General features: G+C 53.3%; 3 protein-coding genes across 11 annotated transcripts; 1 reads left to right on the top strand and 2 right to left on the bottom strand.

Annotated features, from left to right (window-relative positions):
- Positions 1-22592, bottom strand: LOC121600130 (serine-rich adhesin for platelets-like). 9 transcript variants are annotated; one of them, XM_041928453.1, is made up of 8 exons: positions 20673-21252; positions 20431-20558; positions 20159-20313; positions 19513-20053; positions 12246-15951; positions 11350-12153; positions 2392-11261; positions 1-2027 (listed from the first exon to the last, which is right to left on the bottom strand). In XM_041928453.1, exons 5-8 carry the CDS (start codon positions 15221-15223, stop codon positions 1933-1935), a joined length of 12747 nt encoding a protein of 4248 aa, XP_041784387.1. In that variant the 5' UTR covers positions 15224-15951; positions 19513-20053; positions 20159-20313; positions 20431-20558; positions 20673-21252; the 3' UTR covers positions 1-1932. The 9 variants fall into 9 exon arrangements, with proteins under 9 accessions (XP_041784387.1, XP_041784382.1, XP_041784386.1 ...); XM_041928448.1 differs by lacking the exon at positions 20673-21252 and adding an exon at positions 22171-22592 and having other exon boundaries at positions 20159-20558; XM_041928452.1 differs by lacking the exons at positions 20431-20558; positions 20673-21252 and adding an exon at positions 22171-22592.
- Positions 22593-23339: 747 nt separating this feature from the next.
- Positions 23340-25461, top strand: LOC121600233 (adenosine kinase 2). Its single transcript, XM_041928655.1, has 4 exons — positions 23340-23901; positions 24176-24304; positions 24382-24907; positions 24983-25461. The coding sequence occupies exons 1-4, from the start codon at positions 23888-23890 to the stop codon at positions 25358-25360; spliced, it is 1047 nt and encodes a 348-aa protein (XP_041784589.1). The 5' UTR covers positions 23340-23887; the 3' UTR covers positions 25361-25461.
- On the bottom strand, positions 25452-27772 carry LOC121600229 (GATOR complex protein NPRL3). Its single transcript, XM_041928652.1, has 3 exons — positions 27448-27772; positions 26856-27376; positions 25452-26785 (listed from the first exon to the last, which is right to left on the bottom strand). Exons 1-3 carry the CDS (start codon positions 27638-27640, stop codon positions 25529-25531), a joined length of 1971 nt encoding a protein of 656 aa, XP_041784586.1. The 5' UTR covers positions 27641-27772; the 3' UTR covers positions 25452-25528.
- Between the last annotated feature and the right edge of the window lie 22 nt (positions 27773-27794).

The following is a 27794-nucleotide window of genomic DNA, read 5'->3' as shown; positions in this document are numbered from 1 at the left end:
GTTGGTCTAACTACGGTTGTTGTGTGGCAAATAAGGAAGCGATGAAGGAAATGAAACGTATTGAAATGATAAGTTCTATCTTTCGATACATGACGCACGCGCAATTCAACAATGTTTGTGACCACAAACTGTTGACTCATGATGAGAGACTAACATCATGCTCGTCACAAAGTTTTAAAATAAGTAGAAAAGAGAAGTGATCGAAGGGAATAGAAATGGAATCGAAAAGACGGGAGACAGGCAGCAGACAACACCAAAATCGGACGACGAAAGAAGAAACAATGAGACGGATCATATGAATTTAGTCCACTTAAAAGGCTTACCGATGCTATTAATTCGTGTTACAATTGAAATGAAGCAAACTTATAAACCTATATTTATCTCCTTTTCGCCTGCCTCACCATATCACGCACACGCACGCACACACACACGAATATACCTTCACTAAGGAGAGCAATTATCATCACACGGGAGAGGTGATTAGTAGCCTACTGGGTTAGGGATTAGTGGTGGCTTAGGTTGCGAAACTCTCCCCAAAACAAGACGCAGAGAAAGAGAGAGAGTGTGTGTGTGTGTGTGCGCGCGGTACCGTGTGTGTGAGTGTGTGTAACTAATAATGTAGGTCATAACCAATAATAGATACTACAAAAAAGATCTTGTTTAAAACTCCTTCATTCCTGTCCTTATTGGCCTATCTTTTTGCTTAAGCTATGTTACATCTGCCTTATTACACTTGTACACACGTTTGTGTATTTACCGTTTACTTTGAAAATTATAAATATATATATATGTATGTATGTATGTATGTGTGTGTATATATATGTATGCATTATGTTAGTATTCACCTGCCTCGATATTTCCCTGTGTCGCTTTCTTCTACTACCTTCGGCTTTGTACTTTGTACTAGGTGTGACACACAAACACATCTCTACTTCGATGCAAATCGCGGGCTTTGCGCTGTGCGTATCTGGGGAGAGGGGTCTGGTATGTTCTGTCCTTTCTATACTACACCCCCTCCCTTTCTGTCCTCTCTCCCCCATCGCGCTTGTTTGATTATTAATTTATCGAATAATTTCACTCTTGCCTTTCCCTTTCTGCTTTTGATATTCGAAAGTGCTCGGGGCTGCTGCAGCTGCTACTACGGTTCGAGCTTATTTTGATTTCCGTTTGTTGCTTGTTTTCTTGGCCTGCTTCGAGAGGAGGGAGAAGTTTGTGTGTGTGGATGCGTATAATCATACGGAAAGATGATCAAAAATCAATCGGAACAATCGGAAGTTGCATTGGATACATCCTTCACAGTTAAAACAAAACACTTTGAAATCTAAAATCATTCCAAAACATTACACCATTTTTTTTTTGCATTACTCTAGCGCGAACATTCGAGTGCACAGCACAATGTGTGTGCATCATCATTGCAATCATTCCCAAAAAGAACTGAACTGAACAAAAGCTGACGGATCGGGTCGCTCACATTCAATGCAGCATCAATGTGTGCTTTAGTAGAGCGCGGGAAAGGTCACAAAAACCATCTCACGATGATTTCGTAGTGCCCCGAAACCGTCGGAGAAAAAAACCAAAAAGCACCCTCTATACTCCTTTTCCCTCCTCCGTATTGCTTGTTTGCTATTCCTGAGTGTTCCTACCGTGCGAGGTAAGAATTCTTTTCACATCCCCTCTTACACCGATCTGTGTTCTTAGCGCTAGTAATTCTAATCACGCATTGATGTGGTCGTGCCGTGGGTGGTACTACCTTACTATGCGAAGCGTTGGGTGTGGGATGGGGTGGTCTTGGTCTCTTTGCCGCCCCGTTTCTATCGACATGTCCCGCATGTCATTTGCGAGAGAACTACGTGTGCGTGTTTCGGCTCTTACTCCTGCTGCATCACTCCTTCTTTCTTAGTCCGACTCGCGCTTGGACAGATCACACGAACTTTATGGGAAGTATTTGAGCGACTTTAGCCGCTCCGCCGACATGCCGCCCTCGCTGCGCAGCTCGGCCAACGTTGGTGTAGCACTGAATGTAGTCGCTGAAAGGGAAACAACACAGTTTTGGTTAGAATTTGGAGCTGTCTTTTGTAAAACGTTCACAAAACAAACTAATAAGCTTACCAATAACACTAACTAAATAAGGTTTCAATGTTCTTTACTAATTTCACTGGAAGTTAAATCAGACCAGTACCGAAATCTGCCACTTTCAACGTGCTTTCGATTCATTATTCTTTTACCTGAGCTCAAAAAAGTCTATTCTACCCATCAAAACAGCTCTCCGTGTGCAGCAGCATAACATTGATTATGTTTCTATATTTCATTTAACATTAAATAGCATATTTCAACTAAATACTCTATGTGCAGTTCCACCCTTTCTTTCTCTATTTCTATTTTCTTACTTACTTATTTCGTCGGTTGACGAAAGTGCTTCGTAGTGATTGTGATGATGATGGTTCGTCGACGATGCATGGTCCACGGCCGTTGAAATACCGCCACTGCCGGCGTCTTTTCCGCTCAGCTTGCCCACTGTGCCGTTGCTTATGCCGGGAACTGGCGCACGAACACGACCACCACCACCACCACCACCGACGCTCGACGAAGAGGACGAATTGGAACTGTCGCCCGATTTCGCCTCTTCCGGCAGATCGAGATCCAGCTCCATGCTAAGCTCCCGGCTGATCGAGCTGCTCACATCATTGCTGCTGATGGTGCTGCTCACAGACGACGCAGCGGCACGATCGGCCGCCAGCAGCAGCTGCTCTCTCCTGCTCGCTTTCGATGCCGCTATTAGAGCGGCGGCTGAGGGCACTGGGGCCAGCGAGGATAGTATCGAGCTACTGCTAGTAGAGCCAATGGCTGTGGAGGTGGTCGGAGTGGCCGTTCCCGGCGTCGTGGACGTTGCGCTACCTTCGGTGGAAGTTTGCTGCTTGCGCTTGCGGTACTCGGTAATGGAGAGCTTGCGTTTCGGGGTGATCGGTGCACTGGCGGCACTTGCCCCGGCGGGGGACGATGCGTCGGCGGCGCTCGTTGCTGCCACCAGTGCCGGGTTGAGTCGCGGATCCGAGCTGGCCGTTTTGGTGAAGATCTTCGGATACGCTCCAACGGCGGGCGATCCTGCGGTCGGCGCGGTTCCCGTTCCCGGTGTTACACCGGCCGCTCCCACCATCGATGGCGGCGCTGTAGTGCTGCCGAGAGTGGACAGCGATTCCGTGCCCGAGCCGAGCAGGAGGGACGATTTTACACCGCCACCGCCAACCAGCGGCGAGGTGAGCGATCCAAGGGTCGAGAAACTTGTCGGTCGGTGAAGCGGAGCCAGCATGGCCGTTCGTTCCAGCAGATTCGATACCTCCGAGCGGTACTGATAGATACCGCCGGCAGCGCTGCCCGCGCTGCCCACACTCGGAGGCGCTCCGGTGGACGGCCCGAGACGCCCGAGATGGTACCCACCGAGCGTGCTGAGATGTCCACCGGCTACCATGGGTCCCGGTGGCATGGGCGGATCCGGCCGTAGCGTAGAGTACGAGCGGATCGGTTCACTGCCGAACGTGGTGACCGATGGGACGACGACATTGCCACCAACGGTGGTGCTGTTCACGACGGTTGGGATCGTTTTGATGGTGTGCAGATTGCTGCTGACGCTTCCGCCGCTTGCAGCCGACGTGGTGAGCAGTGCGGCAGTGGCCAGCCCGGTCGATGCGGCCAGCACTGACACGGACGAGGGAGGCAGCACCATCGGTGGCATCGCAGCGCCAGCAGCGGCCATGCCTGTGGCCAGCGAAGTTGCTCCCGTAATCACAGCGATGGATTCACCCGTCGCTTCCATTCCTTCCGAGGCAGACCGCTGCAGCATCACATTGACGGCATCTTCCTTCACGCACAGATCAAAATTCAGCTTCACCTGCTTCTTCACGCTCGCTCCGTCTGCGCTTGGCGCTCGTGCCGGTGGGGAGACGCTGCTGCTGCCACCCTTCTTCGATTTGCTTTTGTTGCGCGAGATCAGATTCATGATGTTCTCGGAGTGGAAGGATGCGATCACCTTCTGCAGGTCGGCCAGCTCGCTCTGCTCGCTGTCTTCTGCTGGAGCGGCACGCGCTGGAGTTGAATTCGAGCTCTCCTTCGTACCGTTTGCCACTTTCTGCGGCGACGAACTGGCAACCGGGGCCTCCTCCGTCCACTCGGCGCATGCCGTTTCGCCCTTAGGCGCGGCCTTGCTAGCCGCCACCACTTCGGGCTTAACGGCATCGTCCTCTTCTTCCGCTATGAAGCGTACATCACGCTCCTCCTCGTCTTCGTTGGAAGTTCGGGGCAGCCCCTGGCGCAGAGCGCTGGTTTCCGACATCATCTCCATCATCTCCTCCTCCACCTCACGCATCAGTGCGTCCTCGCTGTTTTCGTCTTCGAGCTGTACCTTCGAGCCGATCTCTTCCTCCTCTTCCTGGACGTACACCAGCACCGATTCTTCCTCGGCACCGCCGTCCGTGTCGTCGCCGGGATGCTCTCCTTCGCCAGCGACATCGCACTCGTCGTTCATTGCCGCCAGCCGCTCTTCGACGATTGTTTCCACAATTTCATCGAACGTCGACGACAACGACTCCATGCCCGATGTGTCACGCTTTTCCTCCGCAACAACGTCCTCCGCTTCGCAGTAGCTAATTTCCACCGATTGGCTGTTGGCTTTCGGCTGCTCCACCTTTCCGAGTGATTTTCTACTGGTGGATCGTTTCTCTGCCGGTTTTTCACGTGCAGCAGCTGTAGCAGAGCTGTCCTTGGCAGCAGACGTTATCGGTTTACCCTCACCCACACTCACTGTTTCGTCCTTTGCAAACGATTTTGGCGTGGGACTTGGAATTGGTGCTTTCTTTTCCACCTGTAGCTCGAGAGATTTTGCCACCGCTGCTGCTGCCGCTGTTTCTGCTTCCTTGCGCTGTGACACGAACGACTCCTGGACGATCTCTTCCACCAGGGCGGCCATTTCATCATCATCGTCGGCGATGTATTTCTGGCTTCCTTTGCTAGGCGTGCTGCCCTTGCTGTCGATCGCTGGATCGGACGTGTCCAGCTCAGAATCACACAACTGTGGCGTCCTTGAACGTCCTTCAGCAGCAGCTTGAACAATCTCGTCCACAGCAGCGCTTGGTTCGTTTTGCTGCTCGACCTGTGGCTCCTGCTCTTCGACGACTTCCTGTTCCACCACTGCCTCCTGCTCGACCACCACTTCCTCCTCTTGCTCAACCACCACTTCCTCCTGCTCAATCACCTCCTCCTGCTCGACCACTTCCTCTTGCTCGACCACTTCCTGCTGCACAATCACTTCTTCCTGCTGCTCGATCACTTCTTCTTCCTCTGGTTGCTCGATCACTTCTTCCTGCTGGTGCTCGATCACTTCTTCCTGCTCCATCATCTCTTCCTCCTGCTCGACCATCACTTCCTGTTCCACCATCACCTCCTGCTCAACCACATCCACCACCTGCTGCTCTACAACCTGCTCCTCGATTACTTCCGCAGCTGGTTCCGCGTACACAGGTGTAGCCGCCGGTGTTGCTGCCGTATATTCCTGCTCTCTTTCCACTGGCGTACTTTCGGCTGCAATAGCTGGCGCAGGTGCTGCCTGTTCGACAGTCTCCACTACCGGCTGTTCAGCAGTCTCCACGGTTGCAACCGGCGGCGGCTCTGCTGTCACTATGCTGTTGCTCGCCGTAACCTCGTACTGCATCTGCGCCGCCATCGCTAGCGGAATCGAATGGTGCGGTTGATGATGGATTTGCTGCAACAGCGGGTACGGATGGTGATGGTGAAGATGGTGTGGAGAGGAGGCCACACCCACACTGCCACCGAGATGTAGCTGCGGATGGACGGCGATCGTCGGCGAGGGTTGCTGCTGTGGCGCAGCCAGCACCACCTGCGCAGTGGCAGACGGTGGCACTATCGGAGGCAGTGGCGGCGGCACTGGGATCGGTGGCGTCGCAACACTTGCAGTCGGCATCGGACCAGGATCGGCAAAGTGCAGAGGGGTAAGCATCTTCACTGGGCCACTGCTGGTGGGTAGTGGGGCACGATGAGAGGAAAGGTCCATCGCTTGCTTCTCGGGCGAGATGGAATGATCCCAAAATCTGGTTGCACTGCTTGCGGGTCCGCTATTTCCTCCGCTCGCTACCAAGCCGCTACTGTCCGCGTAGCTCGACGTAATGGGCGCAGTCGATTGGACATACATTGGTTGCGGCATTTGCTGCGCCGCGTCCGACGAAACCACGGCTGGTGCGCTCGATACGACGGCAATCGGATTCTCTCGAATCACACGCCGCTTTTTCAACGGAGTCGTGAACCCGTTCGGCGGTGGTGGGGAAGACGAGGACGAGGAGGATGAATGCAGCCCAACGCCATGCCCGCCGCTCGGATGTTCGTCGGTTTCCTCCGATATTGCCTGCCGGAGCCAACGTTTCTTCACGGCGGCACTTTCCATCTTGTCCGTAGTGCTAACCGTACTCACTTCGCCGCTGGACGACGACACGCTCGTTGGCCATTTGCTCGTTCCACTCGCCTGAGTGGATGACGAAACAGCCACCGAGGAGGAAGTCGCCGGGCAGGAGGAGGAGGAGGAGGAGGTGGCGTTTACCGTACCGTCGTCCGGCTGGGGCGAGTTTTGCATGATGAATTCTTCCACCTTCTTTATCATGATGTTGCCACCCTCTCCCGTGCCGGACGTATCGTCAAAGTTGGTCTTCAGCTGCAGGGGCTGTCGAAGGTGGGGCAAGGAGGATACTGCGTCCACCGCGCTGTTCCCCCGATCCTCTGTGGGTGTTGTCGAGTACCCGGAGTCGCCCTGCTCCTGCGCATGCCCGCTCAACCACTCGCGGCTCATACTTTTCTTCGTTTTTGCCTTGGCCGGGTACTTGAAATCCTGCTGCTCCACGGGCAACGGTGATTCGAGCGTTTGGGCAATCACAGGCGGCGAGGGCGTGGAAGACGATACGAGCACCGAGCTGGGTAGATTCAGCGGTCGTCCGCCCATCAGCAACGCGGATGCGTTCTCGAGCGGACCAACTGCTGCCTCAATCAGCATGCAGGCGGAACTGAGCATCGGCAAGCTTCCTGCTCCAATGGACGGTGGCCCTCCGGCCATACTACCCGCCGGTTCACCGACGACGTTTGCCGAGGTCACTCCCATCAGCTGTGCCGCTCCGCTGCTGCTAGTTGCCGACTGTGAGAAGGTCAGCAGCAGCTCGGCTGCTTTGTCGTAATGACCGCCAGCGTACGACTCGCCATCCGTACCTCCCGCTGCTGATTGGGATTGGTACTGATCCTGCTGGTCGTGTTGTTGCTGCTGCTGCTGCTGCATCCGGTTATTGCTTTTCGATTTCGATCTCGAGCGAGCTGCTGCTGCTGCCAGCTTCTTGCGCCGCTGCTGAGTGGACGATGCGAAATGCTGACTGACCGCTTTGCTCTTCTTTTTCTTCGACGAGCGCGTCTTTGACGACGATCGGATTTTTCGCTTGCCGCCACCGCTGCTGCTACTTCCGCTGCAACTGCCACCACTGGAGAAGGAGCGAGCGTTCGGCGAGCTGCCAAACGAGTGATCCACATTCGTACCGTCGCAGGACGTGTTGGCCGACAGCTGACCACCGCTGGACGACGAGCAGACGCCTCCTGCCGCACCGCTGCTGTCGGCCGTACCATCGTCCGAAAGATTGCCACCCATGGCGGCGTTCGAGGTGGAGATGCTGCGCCGTTTGCTGCCCGGAACCGTTACACCGTCCTTCCGCTGCTCCTTCAGCTCCTGCTTGCGCTGCTGCGACTGTTCCATCTTCGCGAACGCCTTCACGATCGCTTCCATTTTGCGCTCTTCGCGCGTTAGCTTTCGGCTCGGCTTTTCCGTCGCCTGCTTTTTCTCCGAGCGCGAATGTGGCTGATCGCCACCGCCACCACCACTGCTGCTCTTTTTGCTTTTGCTGGCGGAATGATGGTTTACCGCACCATGGTGCTGATGAGGGTGGTGATGATTGTTCGGTGAACTGGAGCGTTTCACTGGGGATGAGGTCAAAGATCCGGCATTGCCCGTCGGCATCGGCTGCTGCTGCTGCTGCTGTTCGATGACGGTGACCGGCAGGGTGGAATTTGGTTGCTCCTGCTTCCTTTCGCCGGGTAGCATTAGCGGAGACGGTTCCGTTTTGATGGTTACATTCCCACTTTCCACCGTCGTTACCACCGTCGTGCCTGGCATGGCGTGCTCCTCGCCCACGGTGCTCATTTGCGACGTTGCCGCGGGTTCAAGCTTTACCTCGTGCTTGCTGCTGTACTCCTCCTTCACGACGCAAACCGGTGCGAACGGTGCAACAACCACGCCACTGGGATGGATCTGCACATCTTTCATCTCGCCCGACTCTCGCTTCACCGAGTCGACTTCATCGACATCGACGGTAACAACTTCCGGTTCCTGCTTTATCTGCGGACAGGGCTGCTGTGCCGGGAACAGGACTGTTCCAATGATTTCCTTCGTCTGTACCACCGTTGGTGGTTGCTGCTGCTGCTGCTGCTGCTGCTGCTGCTGCTGTTGCTGCTGCATTACTGGCTTGGTAGGCGAAAGCAACAGCGAAACGGGCGAGCTTCTGTGGCTCGTTGTGGGTTTTAACGGTGAAGCAGGCGGGGAAGGTTTGATCTGTATCTTCATAACATCCTCCAGTATCTCCATCCGGTGCAGCTGCTGCTGTTGCTGGATCAGCTCCATGCGCGTACCGTGCTCGAGCAGGGCCGCATCTAGTGCGGCCGTTCCGGGGCGAGATCCAATACAGCCACCGCCGGACGCCATCGCTAACAGCGCTGCGGCCGCTTCGGGCTGATGCTCCTGAAAGTGTTGCTGTAGCTGCTGCTGCTGCTGCTGTTGCTGTTGCTGATGCGGCAGTTGCTTCTTAACTGGCGACTGATGATGGTGAGGAAGAGTAAGCGGCTGTGGCACACCGGCATTCAATGGCATGACGGGCGAACTGGATGCACCGGGTAGTGGAGGAGGAGGAGGTGTCTGCTGGTGCTGGGGAGATTGCGCTTGCGCTACGTGCGGTGGCGGCGGTGACCTTAGCGGAAGATTGACGTCGTAAGGATGATACGGCGAGGAGGGAGGCATTGCTCCCTGCGGCCCGCCCATCGACGGATGGTGCGGAGAAGCCATTGGCGGAGGGCAATACAAATACGGGGGGCCACCCATTCCCGCCATTATCGGGGGTTGGATCGGTGGACCGAGCATCATCGGCTGCGAGTGTGGCGGCTGCTGCTGCTGAAGTTCTTGCGGCGTCATGATGTGCTGCTGCTGTAGCATCGGTTGCAGCATGGGCGAGGAGGCCGGCGGTGACATCAGACAACCGGACTGGCCGGCACCCTGCGGTGTGCCAAACATGGCGTCGCTTTCGCCGCCGCTTGAAGAAATCGACCGATTGCGCCCGTCTGCCGAACGGCTGACGCTGTTGTTGCGAGCCTTCTTAGATTTTCCCTTCCCGTCGAGCCCACCGTCCGCGAGGGAGCGCTTGGTTCCGGTCTTGCCGCTGCTCTTGCCACCTGGCGCCACTCCAGCAGCAGCCCCCGCGGGGGCCGCCGTGCCGGAAGCAGGCGCCATCGATAGACCGGTCGATTCGCTTAGCTGGGCCGAGTACGCACAGTCCTTTATCAAGCCGCAGGCGCACACGTTCGTGACGGTGGTGTGCGTGAGAATGACCACGCCGCCCATCCGATGAATCAGCTGCTCGTCGTGCCGTATGGTAATCTCCGTGTTCGACTTGATGTTCGTGGTCGCTACAATGTACAGATGCACCACTCCCTTCTCCACGCTGTGCAGCAGCTCCGCGTTCGGTCGGCAGGATCGCCGCACGAAGCGGGCGTCGTTGCCGTACGTGCGCGTGTCCACGCAGAGCTCCATTCCACCGCACCCGGCCGCCGGCAGCTGGTAGAGGAAGAGGAACGGGCCGGCATTCTTGTTCTGGCTGAGCTTGCCGTTCGCCGCCATGTTAAACAGCGACTGCAGCTGCTTGTGCTGGTTGGTAAGCATGTACTTGCCCCTCACCTCTATGATCGGTGCCCGCGGTTCGATGTCGCTCGTGCCGATCAGGATTTTACCTCCCGCGTGCGGTACGGTCGTGCAGCGCGGGGTGAGATTCGCCCCGCTCGGCACCGTCAGCAGCCGGCTGTCGGTTAGCAGCGGGTTCTGTGCCTGCAGCTTCGCGAACGCTTGCAGCCGAGCCCGCAGCTCGGGCGAGTAGTGGTTCGTCGTCGCGCGCTCGTAGCTGTCGATCCACGTGCGTATCATGTTCATCAGCTTTTCCGTGCTCTGCTCCGCACTCTTCGTCTTCTTCTTGGAGGGTCGCGCGGCGGCCGCCGTCGGTGCACCGGCCGTAACGGAGCGTAGCTCCTTGCCGGCCACTACGCGCTTGCCACCGTTCAAGCGGCTGTTCAGGGCGGCCTCTGCCTTTTTGCTTAGCTTCTTGGCCGCTCCGCCACTACTATTGCTACTATCACAGTACAGGGTGGTGCCGGACGGTGCCATCGTGGACACGGCCATACCGCCAGCGATCGACGACGAGCCCAGCGGCATCGTGGTCGCCATCGTTGTAACCATCGCATCCATCATTGCTACTCCCGGGCCAGGAATCAGACCACCAGCACCGAACGGTACACCCTCACTGCCACTCACAACCATCGTTGGTGTCGTTGCTGACGAGCTGATCGGAAGGATGTTGCTGTTCATTGCACCGGCCATGGCACCACTGTTCGAAGCTCCAAGCAGAGCTCCGCCCCCGATCGACGAAGAAGATGAAACGCTGTCAGACTTCTTGCGCGAGCTTCCGCCGGATCTGGACTTTTTCGCGCTTTTCGCGGGCGTAGCCGGCGCCGTGTGATTCGTAGCTCCGATCGCCCCATTGCTCGGTGGCATATGGCCCTGCAGTTGATGATGGGACATAACATCGCCGTACTGATACTGCTGCTGCTGATGGGAGGCGTATTGCTGCTGATGATGATGGTTGCCTCCTTTCCCACTCAGTGGTGGCGTTGGTGGCAAATGCTGATTTGTGCTCGACACACCGCCGATGTCCGTCGTTGTGGATGCGGACGCGGCTGCTCCCGCAACCGTCACATTGTTGTTTGCAAAGAACAGACTCTGCTCCTTGCGCTTTTGCAGCTGCAGCTGGCGGGCTCGCGCCTTGTCGACGGGACGCGGCTGGCACAGCTCGCAGTTGTACTCGTCCGGTATGTTCATGCGATCGATACCCATACAATCGACATGTTGCCAAGCACTGTTTAGAGAAAGGAGTAAATTGACAAACAAATTAGTTAAGATCAGGTGTTGCACACACACACAGCTCCATTCCGATCAATACTTACGAGCACTTATCGCAGCAAATCATGTACCCATCGTCATGCGTCAAATCGCAGATGCAGCGCGTGACAGAATCGTCCTCGCCTTCGCCCTCCGGTGCCGTATCCGTTTCCTCGCCCAGATCGTTGTCCTGGCCCGCCCGCGACCCGTTACTGATGACCGACTGTGCATCGTCATTGTCGTCGTGAGCGCCCGGCCGGGCTGTCGTCAAGCCTCCCTTCGCCTGATACAGATATTCGAACATGCCGCCGCCCGCTCCTTTCGAGCTTCCGAGCAGCTCGCTCGCAACGGCAGCCGACGTCAGCTTGGCCAGATTCATCTGTGCTATCGGCACTACTATGGGCGATCCGCTGACGCCCATGCTGACGGGCACTGCCGCCGGGGCAGCCATCACCGTCGTCGTCATCGTTGGGTGCAGCCCGGACGGCAACGAGGAAGACGTGATCATCGCCAGGCTGTTTACGTCCACGCCGGTGGAAATGGTACCACCGGGGACAGAATGTGACACTGCAGGGTTCGGTTGAATTGTTTGCTGAATTGACGCGTTCGCTCCCGAAGGAACCGTGATATGATGGTCCACGGCGGCAGCCGTCGTGATCGGTTCGCAGTAGGTGTGGTCCTGCATGATTGCTTGCAGAATGTAGTACAGACCGGCCGACGGATCGACCGGACCGGGGCGCACCTCAATGCTGTTGCCTTCGTCGTCGTCTCGCGCCGAGTAGTGGGCGGTAGCGAGCGTACTTGCCGGGCTACTCTCTTTTAGCGGAATATTATCCGCATAAAGCGTCGTCGTACCATCCACAGAGCCACTGTAAATGAGCAAGGCAGAAAGGGATTTAGTAAAATGTAAGAAAGGAAAGAGACATGAGTAATTAAAAAAAAACAGTTCCGTCAAACCTACCTCATTCTGCGACCGTCCGTCGATCCGGATGAATCGTAACGATGCCTGCTCGGCGTTCCTGCCATCGACGATGATGACGAGGAGGACGACGGCTCGTACGAATGGTGCCGGGCGTACAGTTTCGCATTGCTGCCCGTGGAGGTGTCGTGCGATTTCTGCGACAAACTCTGCAGTATTCTCGCCGTCGCCGTCTCGTCGGACTGACCGTTCAGATAGTTCACGTCCGCATCGCCCGCAGGACTTGGTCCCGATTGCTGCGACACCGGCGTCCTGCTGGACGTCGTTCCGGACGAGGAAGTGGTGTAGACATACCGGTACGGCGGCGAAGCCGTGTGGTTTACCAGCACTTGCTGCGAGGTTGGATGCTGCTGTTCGACACCCCCTGGTGGTACCATCGAATGTTCCATTGACACGTAGTGCTGAGACACGACCGGCGGCGACGAGGCTAGTGGAGCGTGCAGTTGAAACTGGCTGCCACTGTTGTGACGTCCACGTCCGCCTCCAATGCTTTTGACCGACGACTTCGCCGACGCCGTGCTGCCACCGGTTGATGCGTTCGTGAAGTTGTTGCTGCTTGCGCCACCCTTTCCCCCCGAATACTTTGTGACCGTTTCGGCAAGCGTCTGCTGATCGTAGGCTCCAACCGTGGCGGCCGCCGTGTAGAGATTGCTTAACCCTTTGTGTCCACCGCCGCCAGTCGCTGCTGAGATTGTTGATGAAGTTGTCGTCAGTGTTGCGGTACTGGCGAAAACTGTCATGGAGGAAGCTGAGCTCACGATGTAGTTAGCGGTACTGCCAATCGAGGAGGGTGTAAACCGGCCCACGCTCGGCGCTTTATTTGTGAGCGAGGACGCTGGTACGTTGATCATCATCGTACCGCCTCCTCCACCAGACGTATGTTGTTGCTGTTGCTGTACAACCACTTGCTGCTGCTGCTGCTGCACTGCAGTTCCACCAATATTGCCCCCAATGAACGTACCCTGCTGCAGCTGAGGTGAAGCCGTTCGCGACTGAGCTGGCTGGGGATGAATTTGTAGTATTTGATTTTTGCCCGTTTTCATCACGTTCACAGTAGTGGTGGTGCTCGACTGTTTCGAACCACCGAGGATGTGGTGTATCGGGGCCGTCAGCTTGATACTGCCCAACGATGTAGGAGTGCCGGCACTGATGCTATTGCTGCTGATCGTATTACTACTGCTGCTGCTGTTATTGGTCTGCGCGTACGACGACACAGGGATCATCACCTGTGCTTGGCCCGGGAGCAGACCCGAATGAAAGACCGCCCCCGAGGTCATTATAATGGGAGCTTTGCTTGTGCCGCCCGTTTGCTGCAGGTCCAACGAGCCACTGCTGCCACCGCTCTTCATGTAAAACATCGAAGATGAAACGTTGCTCGGTGCAGAGCCATGGTTGATGCTGCCTAATGCGCCCTTTTGCGATGCTGAGTTACTTCGAACCGTTTTCAAGCTCACATTAACCGCGGTCGGTGTCTGCTGCTGCTGCTGCTGCTTCATGACGGCCAGCGGTTTCAGCGTTACATTTGAGAGCCTTTGCTGCTGCTGGGACTGTGGCTGCTGTTGCTGTTGCTGCTGCTGTTGAAGCAATTTCAGTGATGCATTTTGGCTTACTTTGCTCTTGCTTGTGACCGGAACCGGTTTCACGTGCGTGGTCACTACGTTCTTCAGCTCTACCGGTGTCGTGGATAGTGCTCCACCACCAGTATCTTGAATCTGACCTACGGTGTTGTTGTACTGAATCTGCTGCTGCTGCTGCTGCTGTTGCTGCTGCAAGAGACGGCCACCGTTGCTTAAAGCTGCCGAGCTCGATACACTGCTGTGGGTGCTGTTGGGCGGCATCCTTGTAACGAGCTGAATGTTTCGAGGCACCGTAACCTTCTGCACCATCGTCGTTGTGGCCGACGTTGAGCCAATGCTGTTGCCACCGCTGCTACTGGTAAGGATTCCACCGGCAATCGACATGGTCGGCAAATGTTGCTGCGTAATCGACACGGACGAGGAGCTAGACGACAGCAGATGCTGCGGCTGCTGCTGCTGCTGCTGTTGCTGCTGCTGTTGCTGTGCACCGACGAGCTGGTGGTGCGGATGGTTGTTGAGATTTTTCATCTTTGCAATCGGCACACTGATCAGCTTGCTGGTGCTAAACTTGCCCCCGGTCGAGGTGAATACGTTAAAGTTTTTCCCGCTCGAATCGATGTAGTTGAAGGTGGCCGTAGTTGGCGGCATCTGCAATTGCATCTGTTGCTGTTGCGACTGCTGTCCCTTAGGGACCAGCGTCACATTGTTTACCACCTGCATGCGATTTGCTGCCCCATCGCCTCCACCGCCCGTTGCCAACGTTGGGCTCTGCCCGGGCAAAAGGTTGACACTGTTGTTGCTGTTGCTACTGCTGTTACTACTGCTGCTGCTACTATTACTACTGGTGTGGATATTGCTGTTGAGACTGTTGCTGTTACTGGTACTGGTGGCGGCGCCGATACTATTGCTAAAATTACTGCTACCGCTACTATTGCCGCTGAGCGTCGTCGTCGTCGTTGTGGATGCCATCGTTGCACCGTAACTCGTGCAGATCATGTTGGAATACTGTACTGTCGTGGGGCCTCCGGCACATTCGCCCCTCAGCTTGAGTGCCGCCACATTGGACAGCTGTTGCAGACCGCTCGCTGCTGCCACTACCGTGTCATTGCAGTCGAGCAGCGGATGGTGGTTCGGGTGTCGTAGCCGGCTGTTGGCGGCACCATCTAGTATTAGCACGTTTCCTGCAGCCCCCGTGTGTTGTGCCACCGCAGTACTATAGTTTCCACCACCATTGCCTTCTGCTGCTACTGCTCCACCACCACCCTGGGCGATGCTGCCACTACTGCTGCTAGTGTTGTTGCCGGATCCTAAAATATTGAATTTGTTACTGTTCACAGACGGGCCAGACGATGCTGTCATGATACTGTCGCGCGATGCAGACATGATTGAGCTGTGTTGCTGCTGCTACTACTACTGTACGTGATGATCTTTCGCTTCCTGCGGTCATTTACTACAACGCAACGAGCGATGCGCGTTCTTTGGGAGTTTTGCTCGCCCCTGCTGCGGGTGGCGAATCCAACCCAAGAAACAAACTTAATCACACCGCACACACAAACGAGCACACATAAACACACACAAACACTCTGTTCGCGGTTAATGGAGGTTTTCGCGCTTTCCTCCTTCCAGTGCCACTCTTTAAACAAAAACAAATTCGCTTTTCGTTTTCACTGTCCTTTCTTCGTCGTCGCTGTTAGCTTGCCTCCTTGCTGCCCAGTTTTGGAGTAGTTTATGCTGCGTTGCAGTGGCGACTACTAATGTTCATAGACAGGGAGGGGCGCGACGAATTCTCTCTTTAGCACACCGACGATCGTTGGTAGACGGTAGGGGTGGACGAAAAGGACCACGCTGCTGGTGGTAGAACAACGGTCAGAGTATCCACCACGTTTGATGAACCGTTCAATACAACAGGCGTACACGATGAATGGGAACTATGCTGATCCTTTCTCTGTTGCTCTAATAAAACCACTGGTAATGCCGAGGTGTCTAATGTTCCTGCGGCAGGTGGATCACCGCCAATGCGATAATAATCGAGATGACCTTCGTTATCGTCCGATGGTACTGGCAGCGAGAAGGCCATGTCAGAACGGTTCATAGCACTGGTGCTCAGAATCCTGGAATGAAACAGAGAGAGGAATAGGACATTAGATGGGGTTCAGATTTGTATTAAACTGGTCATAACAGAACAAATGTATGCAACCGTCGGATGATTGAGTGGAGAAATATTCAAACAGATATGATCGAATCGAAATCAGCATCAAATTAGAATATAAAAACCTCTTACGTCCTACATCTATAATGCTTCAATACAAATACAAGCCTCTAAGAGCGTGTACCGTTAATTTCATACTGTGGAGGTAGCCTAAACAAGCAAAACAAGCATCGATTATAAATGCAAACATGCGCACTTGTTCTCTCAAGCTTGCCAGTTGATAACGATACTCATTTGAGGCTCATTTTTTGAATTTCTTTGTCAGCATAGATGGCCATGTAAAATGCATGCTTGAAGCAATTGCAAACAAAACGGTTTGTGCAATCATGAAATGGGTAAGGATTGCCAATCCTTCGTTCATACTCCCAAACCCTTCAATTATTGTACAACTAACATTTGCCAGCTAATGAACACGTTCAAACATAACCACCAGGCGCAGTTGATGTTTTTGAACGGGTTCATCATGCTCACACACAAGCGGCGCAGGCAACAAAAAATCAATTACATTTTGATCACCCCCTAAGCAATCGCTACTGCGTCATATATATAAAAATGCACAACACCCCTTGCCAACACACACACGAAAAGGCAACGGCGACACAACCAGCTATACGGGCCACAAATCGCCATCGCATCGAAACCTTCAACTCGACCAGCGTAAACGAACGGTGTATGTTGCTCTCGCTCTCTCGCTCTCTCTCACACACCACCTTACGGCAGTAAACGCAACACCCACACACTCGCAAACCAGCGGTATCGCAGCATCGTGTACGGCAAGCAGAATGGGGGGAAAAAACTAATCGACATCTCTCGCCTCGCTCTTCTCTTATTCCTACCCGACTACCCAGCATCACCATCCCTCTTCATTCGACATCCTTTTTCTATCCGCGTTCAAAATCGGCGATTCGCTTCTCGAACGCGGTAGTGCGCAATCTCGCGATCAATTCCGGATTCTCCCGCCGCCATCATTCTTGCGCTCCCAACAACCGTGTGTATGCGGGCGCGTGTGTGTGTATGTGTTTTTACCATCCCCGTGTGTGTCAAATAATGGCAGCCTGACGTTTGACGTCGTCGCTACGCTGCACTGCTTCGCAAACAACAAAACAAAATTAAGCAGCACACACACCGCCATTGCCACGCTTGAGTTCGAAGTGATGAAACTGCACCACGACCTTGAGCGATTGGTATTTCCATACTCAACATTTTCATTCATAATCGCATCTGCTCACTGCACCCAACAATTTCATCATAGGGCAACTGTCATGGCGAAGGTTTCCTCCTTCCACCATTCGCATCTTTGCACCACACTACCACACACACACGCCCCATTCGCATGCACACACCGCATTCCACACATAATTTTCAGCCCTCATTTTGCCTCCCTTTCGCTCCACACTCCTTCTCTTCTCAATCAATTCGAGTTTCTATTCGACTGCATCTCTCTGTCATCAAATTCTGACACATCCCCACAAGTTCCCAGCCAGCCTGAACGCACGCACACTCACTCACAAACTCCATCTTTTTTTCTTTGTCATTACACGCACGCACACACACACTATCTTCATATCCGTATACACGCTGCCACATTCAGTGTGTATGTGTGCGTGTAGCCGATTGACACAAAACAAACATGGCCGCTTCTATTATTTTCACGCGCTGGTGTTTGATACCGAAAACCACGTTTTTCGGCTCGCTATCACAATTCAATCTATTGTTTGGGGCACTGCTGTCGCTGCTTGTCGAATAGATGCCGTTTCGTTAACGCCATATCACGTAACGGATGCCAAGCTTATGGCTAAACAAACTTTTCTCTTTCCAACACTTCCTGTTGTCTTCTTTATCTTGTTCCTGTCTCCACATTGCAACACATTACAAATCACACGCACACACTTTCACACATCCCGGACTCCCCCACTGCTACACTGCAGCAGACACAAAACGATGGTATAGTAGTGCCCCGTATGCCTCACAGAGTCTCGCGTTAACGAAAAGGCAATCACGAAATACACAAAATGGTACACACGTCACGTCAGTTTGCCAGACATCGATTATTTTCACAGTTTTCACGCCGATTCGCGCACAACTCCAGCGTACAGTTCACTAATTAACCATTTCCTGCAGTTTGTTTTTCTACACGTTGCTCTATTATGCTTTACATGAGAGTCGGGTAAAACGGTCCTCCTTTTCGCGGATTGATGGATTTGCCAAAATCGTGAAACACACATCTGGCGCACACATTAGCAGTCGGATTCCATCACAGTACCGCGCACACACAAACACTACGATAACCATGATCAACCGCGGCACATTAAACGACGCACGCACCCGTAAAATTGATCGCCCCAAAACAAGCTGTTGAGCACCACCATTTCCGCGCACCAATCGGCCTGATGTGTGCTTGTATTTAGTTGTTTGATGTTTCACAAATTTTAGCAATACGCTAGATTTACTTCATCACATTTATATTGTTCCCGGCATGGGAAAATGTTTACCTTCGTGGTATTATTTCACACTAAAGTGTTCCGATTATCTCATTTCCTTCATTTTTGATTACTTTTCTGATGTGATCCAGCAAAAGATTTTTGTTATTTGTTTGTATTGATCTTCTTGTTAGAGATATTTACTGTTTGTAATTCTTATTCTCAGTCTATTCTCTATTAATGGTGTTATACAAACATTTTATCGAACTCAAGCATTTCACGAATTTCCGTACAAAAACACAACAATATGCAAACTATCAGTATTAAATCCATCATCATATACAAGCGCTCAAACGCCAAATGTCAATCTCTTTTGCTTCTCTTTCCAAACATTCTTCCGAAACGGACAAGCGCACATATCGATGGAGTGAAAAAGCATTTGTACTGTTGTGCTTGCGGTTTCCCTTCACTCTAGCCTCCTCCAAGAGAGTATGTGTGTGTGTTGATATTTCTACCCTGCTTTCTACTACCCAGTAACTGGCATTCCAGGGCTTTCCCCCGTTTCCCGACTACCTTCACGGGGGCGAGCAGCATTAAACCGCTGCTTTAGCGGCCAAACCATGTACGGCAACGGCGGTCCGTGTCGAATTAAAAACAATATTTACGAGCAGCGCGTTAGGGGCGACTCTTTACCCGCGCGCACACACACGTTGCGTAATAATAGAACAACACGGATGCTGCTGCTCCGCAGTGTTGTTCCGAGCACAATCTCAAATCGCCCCTGCCGCATCCGCATCCCTGCCCTAAACACACATCCGCAACACCCACCACCGTCACACTGAGAGGAGGAGACGGATGTGATGCAGGGGCGCGGACTGTGATGTTTGGTGGACAGCAAACCATTTTAACAGCGACCTCGCAAACGAATTGGAATAATCATGATTGTTCGCCCGTTGCGACTTCGTGCGTGCGTTCGTCCACAGCGGATGCCCTATCAGTACCGCAGCTTCCCTTCCCACTATGGGGGAGCGCATCATACACACCGGATGGTCTCCATTCAGCAGCAGCACAGTCCCAACCAACGTGCGCACTAATTCAACGATTAGGTTAAGGATTAGGTGTGTGGCAAGAAGACGACGGCAATGGCGGTAGATGGGATCGTCACACAGCACAAGATCGCATTTGGTCTTTCGGCGATGCTGTGTTGCCTCCGCTGCCGTCTGCCTGCTGCATTTTCGGTTTCGTGTACTGGGTACTGGGTCTATTTGCTAGTGGTTTCTCCCATGTTTGCTCTCTCCGGTGGCTCTCGCCGATATCACACTGCTACTACCACGAGCGTTTGCATTCTGTTTCGTCTCTCGCTCTCGAGCGCGCTGTTTTGATGTACGCTGAAAACACCGCGTACAGGCAAGCACACCGCCATCGGTTCGCGTCGTGGCGGTTGCAATTTTGATGCTGTGTCGTCTGCTGCTCCCGATGCGCTCTCCCAGCGACAAGCGAAGCCTGACGGTAAAATGGCAAACTCGTTAATTCGTCGTCGTAGGCACAGCTCGTCGGCGCAGAGCATTCAGCAAAAATACATTGCTAAAACAAGAAAAACAAAACAAAAAAGCGTGTGCTCTGCTCGCGCCTCTCTCGTCGCCATCTTCCTCCCTTGGCTACAGGGAAGCAGTCACGGATTCAACCTACCTTCCCTTTCTTCTTATTCTTCTTCTTACACCCGGGCTTTGCAGATCTCCCTAGCCGTTTTGGCAGTCCGATTCGTGCGTGTGTAGCTTTGCTTTAACGGTTTTTTGTCTTCAATTCCGCGCCACGCTTTCCCGCTGTGTAGTAGTAGTTCGTTGCTGCAAATCGATCCAAATTGGTTGATTGATTGAACGGCATTTGCTTGTCACAGCGTATGGCTATAGGATGGTGGTATCGATCAACGTGTAGTCGCGCGCCGCCGTGGCCTACCGTACCGTATGGAGAGAGGGTGTTTTGTCGTATTTCAACAAACTTCAGTGCTTCACTCAAATCAGTTCCTATCTAAAATACCACACAAACCGGTCGCTAGTTCGAGGACGGCCGAAAGGCAAGGAAAGTGATGCTAAAATGTATACACATATATGTTTCGCATTAGTTTAAGAAAAGGAAACAAACAAAAAACCCAGCTCGAAGCAGGCACATTGCAAAGATATATACATTCAGCACTCCTTCTTACATGAAAAACTCAATTCAATGTTGAAATTAGAGGCCCTCCTCCCGTCCTCCCCACGGCTGTGTTGCTTTTTAACAAAGATGCTGTAGAAAGGTGAAATCCACACACAACTCCACACACTTTTTTCCTTGCTGCTTTGCTTTATTTTGCCTCCCATCGTAGACTGTAAGCAAAGCGAACACACGCACACAACTGCCCCTGCGCGCACTGTACGCGTAGTTCGGTGCAGAATACGGCAGAGGGCGCTCGAAACGTTTGCTGCTCGCAGCACAAACACGAGTGTGCGTGTGAAAACGTGTAAAGCGATGCAAACGAAAACACACACACATTGAATCAACTACCGTGGGGATAGGAAAGAAACTTCGTTGTGTACATCTAACTCATCCCAACCCTCTCCAGTTCATGAGCCATGCTTTTGAGGCTAATATTGTGCCATTCAAAAGGATGTTCTTTAAAACAATGTTGCCGAAACAAGCGTGCTCCAATAATCACAATTTACTCTTCTACATCGCAAACGATGCACATACACAATAATCGATCGCTGGTTTACCCTTCCTACCCTGCTGGTGATACTAAACCCAACCCCCTTCCTGGTTCGTCGCGCTAACCTTTGCCTCTTTGCTCCAACATCGTACTAGCACACCACCCCCTCTACACAAAAAGCAACACATCAAACAACCGCTCCGCACACCGCAAAGCGCATTCATAAAAATACAACCTTCTACCCTCTCGCTACACACACACACATACACACAGCCACGATGGGCGCACAGTCGCTTACTTACACACGCGCATCGACGGAAACGCAGGCGCAGGCACTCGCGCGCGTGTTCAAACGCACGGCCTGCTAACTTTTTTCAAGCAAATGTTCCGTGTCTGTGTACGTGCTTAGGGCTAAAAGGGTTCCGCCACACCGTCGTTGCACTGATTTCTTCTTCTTCGCAATGGCGTGTGAGTGTGTGCGGTGACTGTGCCGTGCATCACCACCATCTTTGCCGCTTGTGCACTGCACCACCACCCCACAAACTACTAACCCACCGCCTATTCCCTTCCCCTTTCGCGATCTAACTATCCTCTAACACCAACACACACACACATACTCGCATTGCTCACCCACGGAAACACCAACATCGCACGCACACTTACGCGGCACAGGGGTACGCGTTTTTACACACATTTTTGGGAGAAATCTCCTCGCGGCCTGCCTGTCTGTCTGTGGGTGTGTGTGTGTGACCGACGAAGAACTAGAATGGTCGATGAAGCAAGGGGATGGACCTGCGGAAGAAGGCAAGGGAACGGCGAGAAAGGGAGTTTGCGTCGCGCCACAAAATGCGAAAAAGTGGGCTTCCTCTCTTCTCCCCGGTGCCACCAACCCTACTCCTTCCTACTCTTTGCGTTTTTTTTACTATTTCACTTTTTTCGTCCACGACGGCTCGTTTCGCGGGGGGCCCACGCGCGATGAATGAAATCAGGAAGAACGGAAGCAACGAATCATACTTACGCTTCTGCACGACCAGCGCGACCACCACGACAGGGATTTTCCTTCTGGGGTTTCCTCACACACACGCGCACACACACACATACACTGCTGGCCGCTTTTCGATATTGCTGATGCTGATGTGCCTACTACTGCTGCTGCTGCTGCTGCTGCTATATTTCATTCGCACACAGAGGCGCTGCTAAGTTTGCTTCGGTGGGGCCGGAGTTTGGGCAAGTGTTTTCCGCGCTGTACTGCGACGCACCGTTGAATATTCCGGATCGCCGGAATCGCTCACTGGTTCCACATCCTTTTAGCACCGGTTTCGATTAGACTTGCTGTACAATTTGCTCGCTACGGCTAGCTTCGTTTTCCACGCACAGAGAATGCGAGAGCCAGGGGCTACTTTTTTTTTTGGTTAGAGACGCAAGATGTGTTCCACGATCGATGGCGGGTACGTGCATTGTGCCTTTTTTGACAACTGTCGCAGTTTGACAAGTAAGGACCATCCATGTTCCTCGTCGCGTGCTGTTCATGAATAACATGTTTTATTTATAATTTTGAGGGTTTCTAGTGAAATTTAGCTAAGAATCTACACCACCAATGGTTTATTTTATTTATGATATATATTAAAATATTCTATGAAGAAAAAAGCATTTAAACTCGTTAAAAGCACCTTCCCTTGTTGATCGATTTATTACAAAGATGGAGGACTGAAAGTGGTTCCCACTGGCGTAGCCTGCTGCATGAAAATATTTGACAGATAATCGTTCAGTGCCTGACGTTTTGAGCTTGAAGCATGCAAGGTATTGTGCAGAAAATGGATTTAGAAGCAAGCAAATATTTTCTGACTTCCACAAAAAAACAGTTTTCGGCAAGCAAAGCAACTTGATTCCCTTTGTGGTGAATTTTCTTTCACTTCATTGTTAATTAATTTGCTTTCCAGTTGTCAGTGCAAACTGATCGTTTGTCTGTCAAGAGGAACTGTCAAACGCAACAACAATTTTCTTTCACTTGTTTTTTTATTTATTAAATTTAAATGTTTCTGGCTGGAAATACCTCACTTTTGTACCTTTTTATGTTTTCATAGCTTTCTTACTAACTTAAGAACTATATAAAACAATTTTATAAAAACAATGTACGAGCTACAACGTTAGCTTGTCCCACAACCTGTTTTTTGGTTAGGTTTTTAGCGCGCACATTTTTTAACCGAACTTGCCAAACAGACACACACGTAGGAAAAGACACGGCAATATTTTACCATCTTTAAAACAGAATCTCAAAAAAAAGCAACGCTGCGTTTGTAGCGCTCCCATCCACCGGGGCCACTTGATTATCACCCATCGCCCATGCGGTTAGATTAGCGCGGAAGAAGCGAAAGACAGTAGAATAAGAAGAAAAAAAACAACAACACTCGTCAGCCGGCCGCTAATCCAATTCCATCCTCCAACCTGATCTGAGACGATGATGGTGCAACGGCTCTAACACGCGCACACCACGTCCGACAGTTATTGAGAGTGGCCGCAATTTATTAATAGTGCTCTTCCGCTCGGTCGCTTCGGTTTAGCAGCACTTCGAATACCGCGTGACACAGGGCAGCAGCAGCAGTCGAGTGCTTCAAGAGCGCGGCACAAACCGGCGTATTGTTGTTTGGCTTTACCCCCTGCATTGTTTGCTACATTGTTGCGCGGTGCGGTCGTGTTCGATATCGTGAGCGCTTCCTTTTTACATAATCAGAGCCATGGAAAGTCTTAGGTGAGTAGTGTGTTGTTGTGGCCGTGGTGACCGTGAAAGAAAAAAGACCGCCCTTCCGCCTTCACGACAGCGCAGATTCTTGATAACACGCCGTTCGTGGCAGTGGTGGCCGGCCGCCGGGTCATGCCCTTTCGCCGTTTCAACCGCTGCTCGGAAGCAGCAGCTGATTGTGGGCAGAAGATTAGAAGATCGCAGCGCACTTCCCGAAGACCGTGCCCGTGCTTCTATTTTTAATGTATTTCTCTTTCCATCTATCTCTCCCGTTTTCCAACAGGGATGGTATGTTGGTGGGACTCGGCAACCCGCTGCTGGACATTTCGGCCGTGGTTGAGAAAGACCTGCTGAGCAAATACGATATGCAACCGAACAATGCGATACTGGCGGAAGAGAAACACATGCCGATGTAACACGTCACCTTACAGGATCGCTTTCGTGATGCTTATTTCCACTCACTGTATGCCTTCTGGTTTCCTCCTGCAGCTACCAGGAGCTGATCGAAAAGTACCAGGCAGAGTACATTGCCGGTGGCAGCGTGCAGAACTCGCTGCGCGTCGCGCAATGGATTCTGCAGCGACCGCGCACGGCCATCTTTTTCGGGTGCGTCGGGCAGGACGAGTACGCCCGCATCCTGGAGGAGCGTGCCACGTCGAACGGGGTGAACGTGCAATACCAACGGTCGGCCACCAGCCCGACCGGTACCTGTGCCGTGCTGGTGACCGGTACGCAGCGCAGCCTGTGCGCCAATCTGGCCGCTGCGAACGATTTCACGCCCGAGCATCTGCGGAGCGACGGCAATCGGGCGTACCTGCAGGGGGCACAGTTTTTCTACGTGTCCGGCTTTTTCTTCACGGTCAGCTTCGAAAGTGCGCTCAGCGTGGCGAAGGAGGCGGCCGCCACCGGGCGGATGTTTATGATGAATCTTAGCGCACCGTTCGTGCCACAGTTTTACAAGAACAACCTGGAGGAGATATTCCCGTACGTCGATGTGCTGTTTGGCAACGAGACGGTAAGTAGAGGCAGCTGGTGTTGAATTATCAACTTTTCTTTCTAACCGTACGGCGTTTTCTTTTTGCGTTTGTAGGAAGCGATCGCGCTAGCGAAAGAGTTCAACTATGGCTCGGAAGATTTGCGCGAGATTGGCAAACGGATCGCCGCCCTGCCGAAAGAGAATGGCAAGCGGAAGCGCATCGTCATCATTACGCAGGGCAGCGATCCGGTGCTGCTGATCGAGGCCGGAACCGACACCGTGCGGGAGTTCCCGGTGCAGAAGCTAGCGCCGGAGGAGATGGTCGACACGAACGGGGCGGGTGACGCGTTCGTCGGCGGCTTCCTGGCCCAGCTGCTGCAGAGCCGCACCGTGGACGTGTGCATCAAGTGTGGCATTTGGGCGGCACGGGAAATTATCCAGCGGTCCGGCTGCACCTTCGAAGGCGAACCGTCCTTCTGTGCTGACAATTAAAGTGGCGAAAGCGTTTCTTTCGGGAAAAGAATTCCCGCAAGCGGTGAAGGTCAAAACCACCCACTCCCCTCGAATACAAAAAAGACCCTCATTTTGATAAAAAAAAAATTGTCGTTTGCCTCTTTGTTACATCTTCTGCTGCTATTGCCGCGCTCCCTTACTCCCGCCCTACTCGGCCGGCTGGTCGGAGTACAGACTGGCGATCGCCGGATCCTCCGTTTCGTAGATGATCAACACCTCGCGAAACTTGTCCACCAGCTGCAGCAGCTGCGAGCGGCGCAAATTTTCAAAGTACATTATCTCCTCCAGATGATGCTCGCCCTTGAAGTAGCCGGCCTTCCACAGGCGCACCATCAGCGCCAGGTCTTCCGGGTTCGAGGCGGCCGGGATGCGCGCCACCGCCTTCCGGTCGGGCTCGGGAAAAGCCGCGAGCAACCGCTTCAGCTTGTCGTCGTCGTCGATCGAGGCGATACTTTCATCGTTGTCCGTGCTGGAAGCCGTCTGCAGGCCGCCCACGCTCGAGTGGCTAATGTTGGACCGGTGGCTCGCAGACGAAGGTCGCGTATTGGAGGTAACGGAGGCGGCCGTCGTTAGCAGCGCGGACAGACTGTCGGAGTAGCGGTCTTCGCTGAGCGAATGCTTCCTGTTTCCGCCGGTAGGCACGGCCAACGGTTGGCTGGACGATGCGCTCGGTGCCGAGCTGCCGTACAGGGCGTGCAGTGCATGCGCCCGGTCCGAGCTGCATCGTCCTGTCGCCGCTCCGCCAAACTCGTCCTCCTCAATCCCATCCAGATTGGCCACAAACTGTACGTACGTGTGGAGCTGCATCAGCAGATGGTGCTGCAGCATCCACAGCACCATCTGGGCCAGCCGGCCTTGCCGTGCCGGATGTTGCAACGGGGTCGTAAGGTGCCCGATCGAGGTGGGCAGCGAAAAGTCGCTGATCACCTCAAACAGCGACATGCCGGGGAATTTGGTCGCAAACTTGTCGGAAAGATTCGAATGAATGTTGAGCTGTGCGTCGGGCGCAATTACGTACACGTTCGTCTCGCACAGCGGGTAGATGATTGTCGCCTTGGCCCAGTACACCAGATGCCCCACGAGCTGGTACACGTGATCGATCAGCAGCTCGGCGTCCGATGCCATGTTTTGCAGACTTTTCAGCGGATTGTACACCTCGATCAACTGCAGCAGCATGTTTGCACCGGACGGTGGCACACAGTCGAACAGCTCGGACGGATCGACGAGCAGCAGCATGCCGTGGTAGGGTTTGAGCGACTCCAGACACCGATCGATCGTTTCCGGCTCCACGGCCATGCCTTTCTTGTGGAACTGGTGCGCCTTCTGGGGCAGGCAGAAGCTCAGCGTGACGGTTTGGTTCATGGTAACGTTCAGCAAACCCGTCGTGCACAGGTCGTGATAGATCTGGAACAGCAAATTGGAAATTAGTGCCAATCAGCGCGAACACACCACTTCTCCTGTTGCTTCTTTGTACCGTTTTAATGAATTGCGCCAGCGTGGTGTTTTTCAGTATCGTGTCAAACACACCGACCGCAATGCCAGCCGCCGTTGCACACGTCACCACCGTTTGGCCGCTCGTACCGGCCGGTCCCGTACCACTGCCCGTCCCGACCGAACCGCCCGTTCCAGTGGCTCCGGTCGGCTGTTCCTGCTCTTGCAACGCGCTGTTCTCGTCCATCACAGCAACCATCGTTTTGATCTCCCGCGAGAAGTAACCATCGCGACGCTCTTCGTAGATCAGCGCGATGCCGATCCGCTTGCTCAGCTCGTAGTAGCTCTTCACCACGGACGAGCTGGCCTGGGCGTGCAGCGCAAACACGACGTTGATCTGAATGTCGGAAGACTTTTGGTCCGAGCCCGGGTCGCTCCGCAGCAGCGTCGGATGCGAGACGAACCGAACGTCGTTCACCTTCAGCTCGAACTTTTGATTGCACAGCTCCGACTTGACGGCAAACAGTGTCGCCAGATCTTTGTCCGAGATACCGTACAGCTGGTCTGCGGTGGGATGGAAAGGAGGACAGCATTAAACACAAGAAAAAGCTTCGGAATAAACGCTCATAACAAACCAAAACAAATGTTGGAAGGTGGCGCATGCTGCAGTATGTCGTCGCCCGTGTGGATCAGCGAGTAGGGCGTCTTGCGGGCTGGCGTGACCGACGTTTGGAACTGTTGCGGCAGCGTGTACGGGTAGCGGAACAGCAACCGATCGCCCTTGCTGTCGGACTTTACCAGAATAATGCTGAGCGGATTCACCTCCATCCCGGCGGAGAAGGCACATTACAACTGCGTGGACGCGATTATTTAACAGAGTTGAAGTTTGATAACGCATTTCATCTTGTTTACTCGACACACAACACCACTACCGCTCAGCTGATGTGCGAAGAAATGTCATCACACACATACACACGCGCAC

Source organism: Anopheles merus, chromosome 3L (genome assembly GCF_017562075.2).
Source record: "Anopheles merus strain MAF chromosome 3L, AmerM5.1, whole genome shotgun sequence".
Lineage (NCBI taxonomy): Eukaryota > Metazoa > Arthropoda > Insecta > Diptera > Culicidae > Anopheles > Anopheles merus.
The sequence above is the reverse complement of the archived record's forward strand: the minus strand, read 5'-3'. Positions and strand labels throughout refer to the sequence as shown.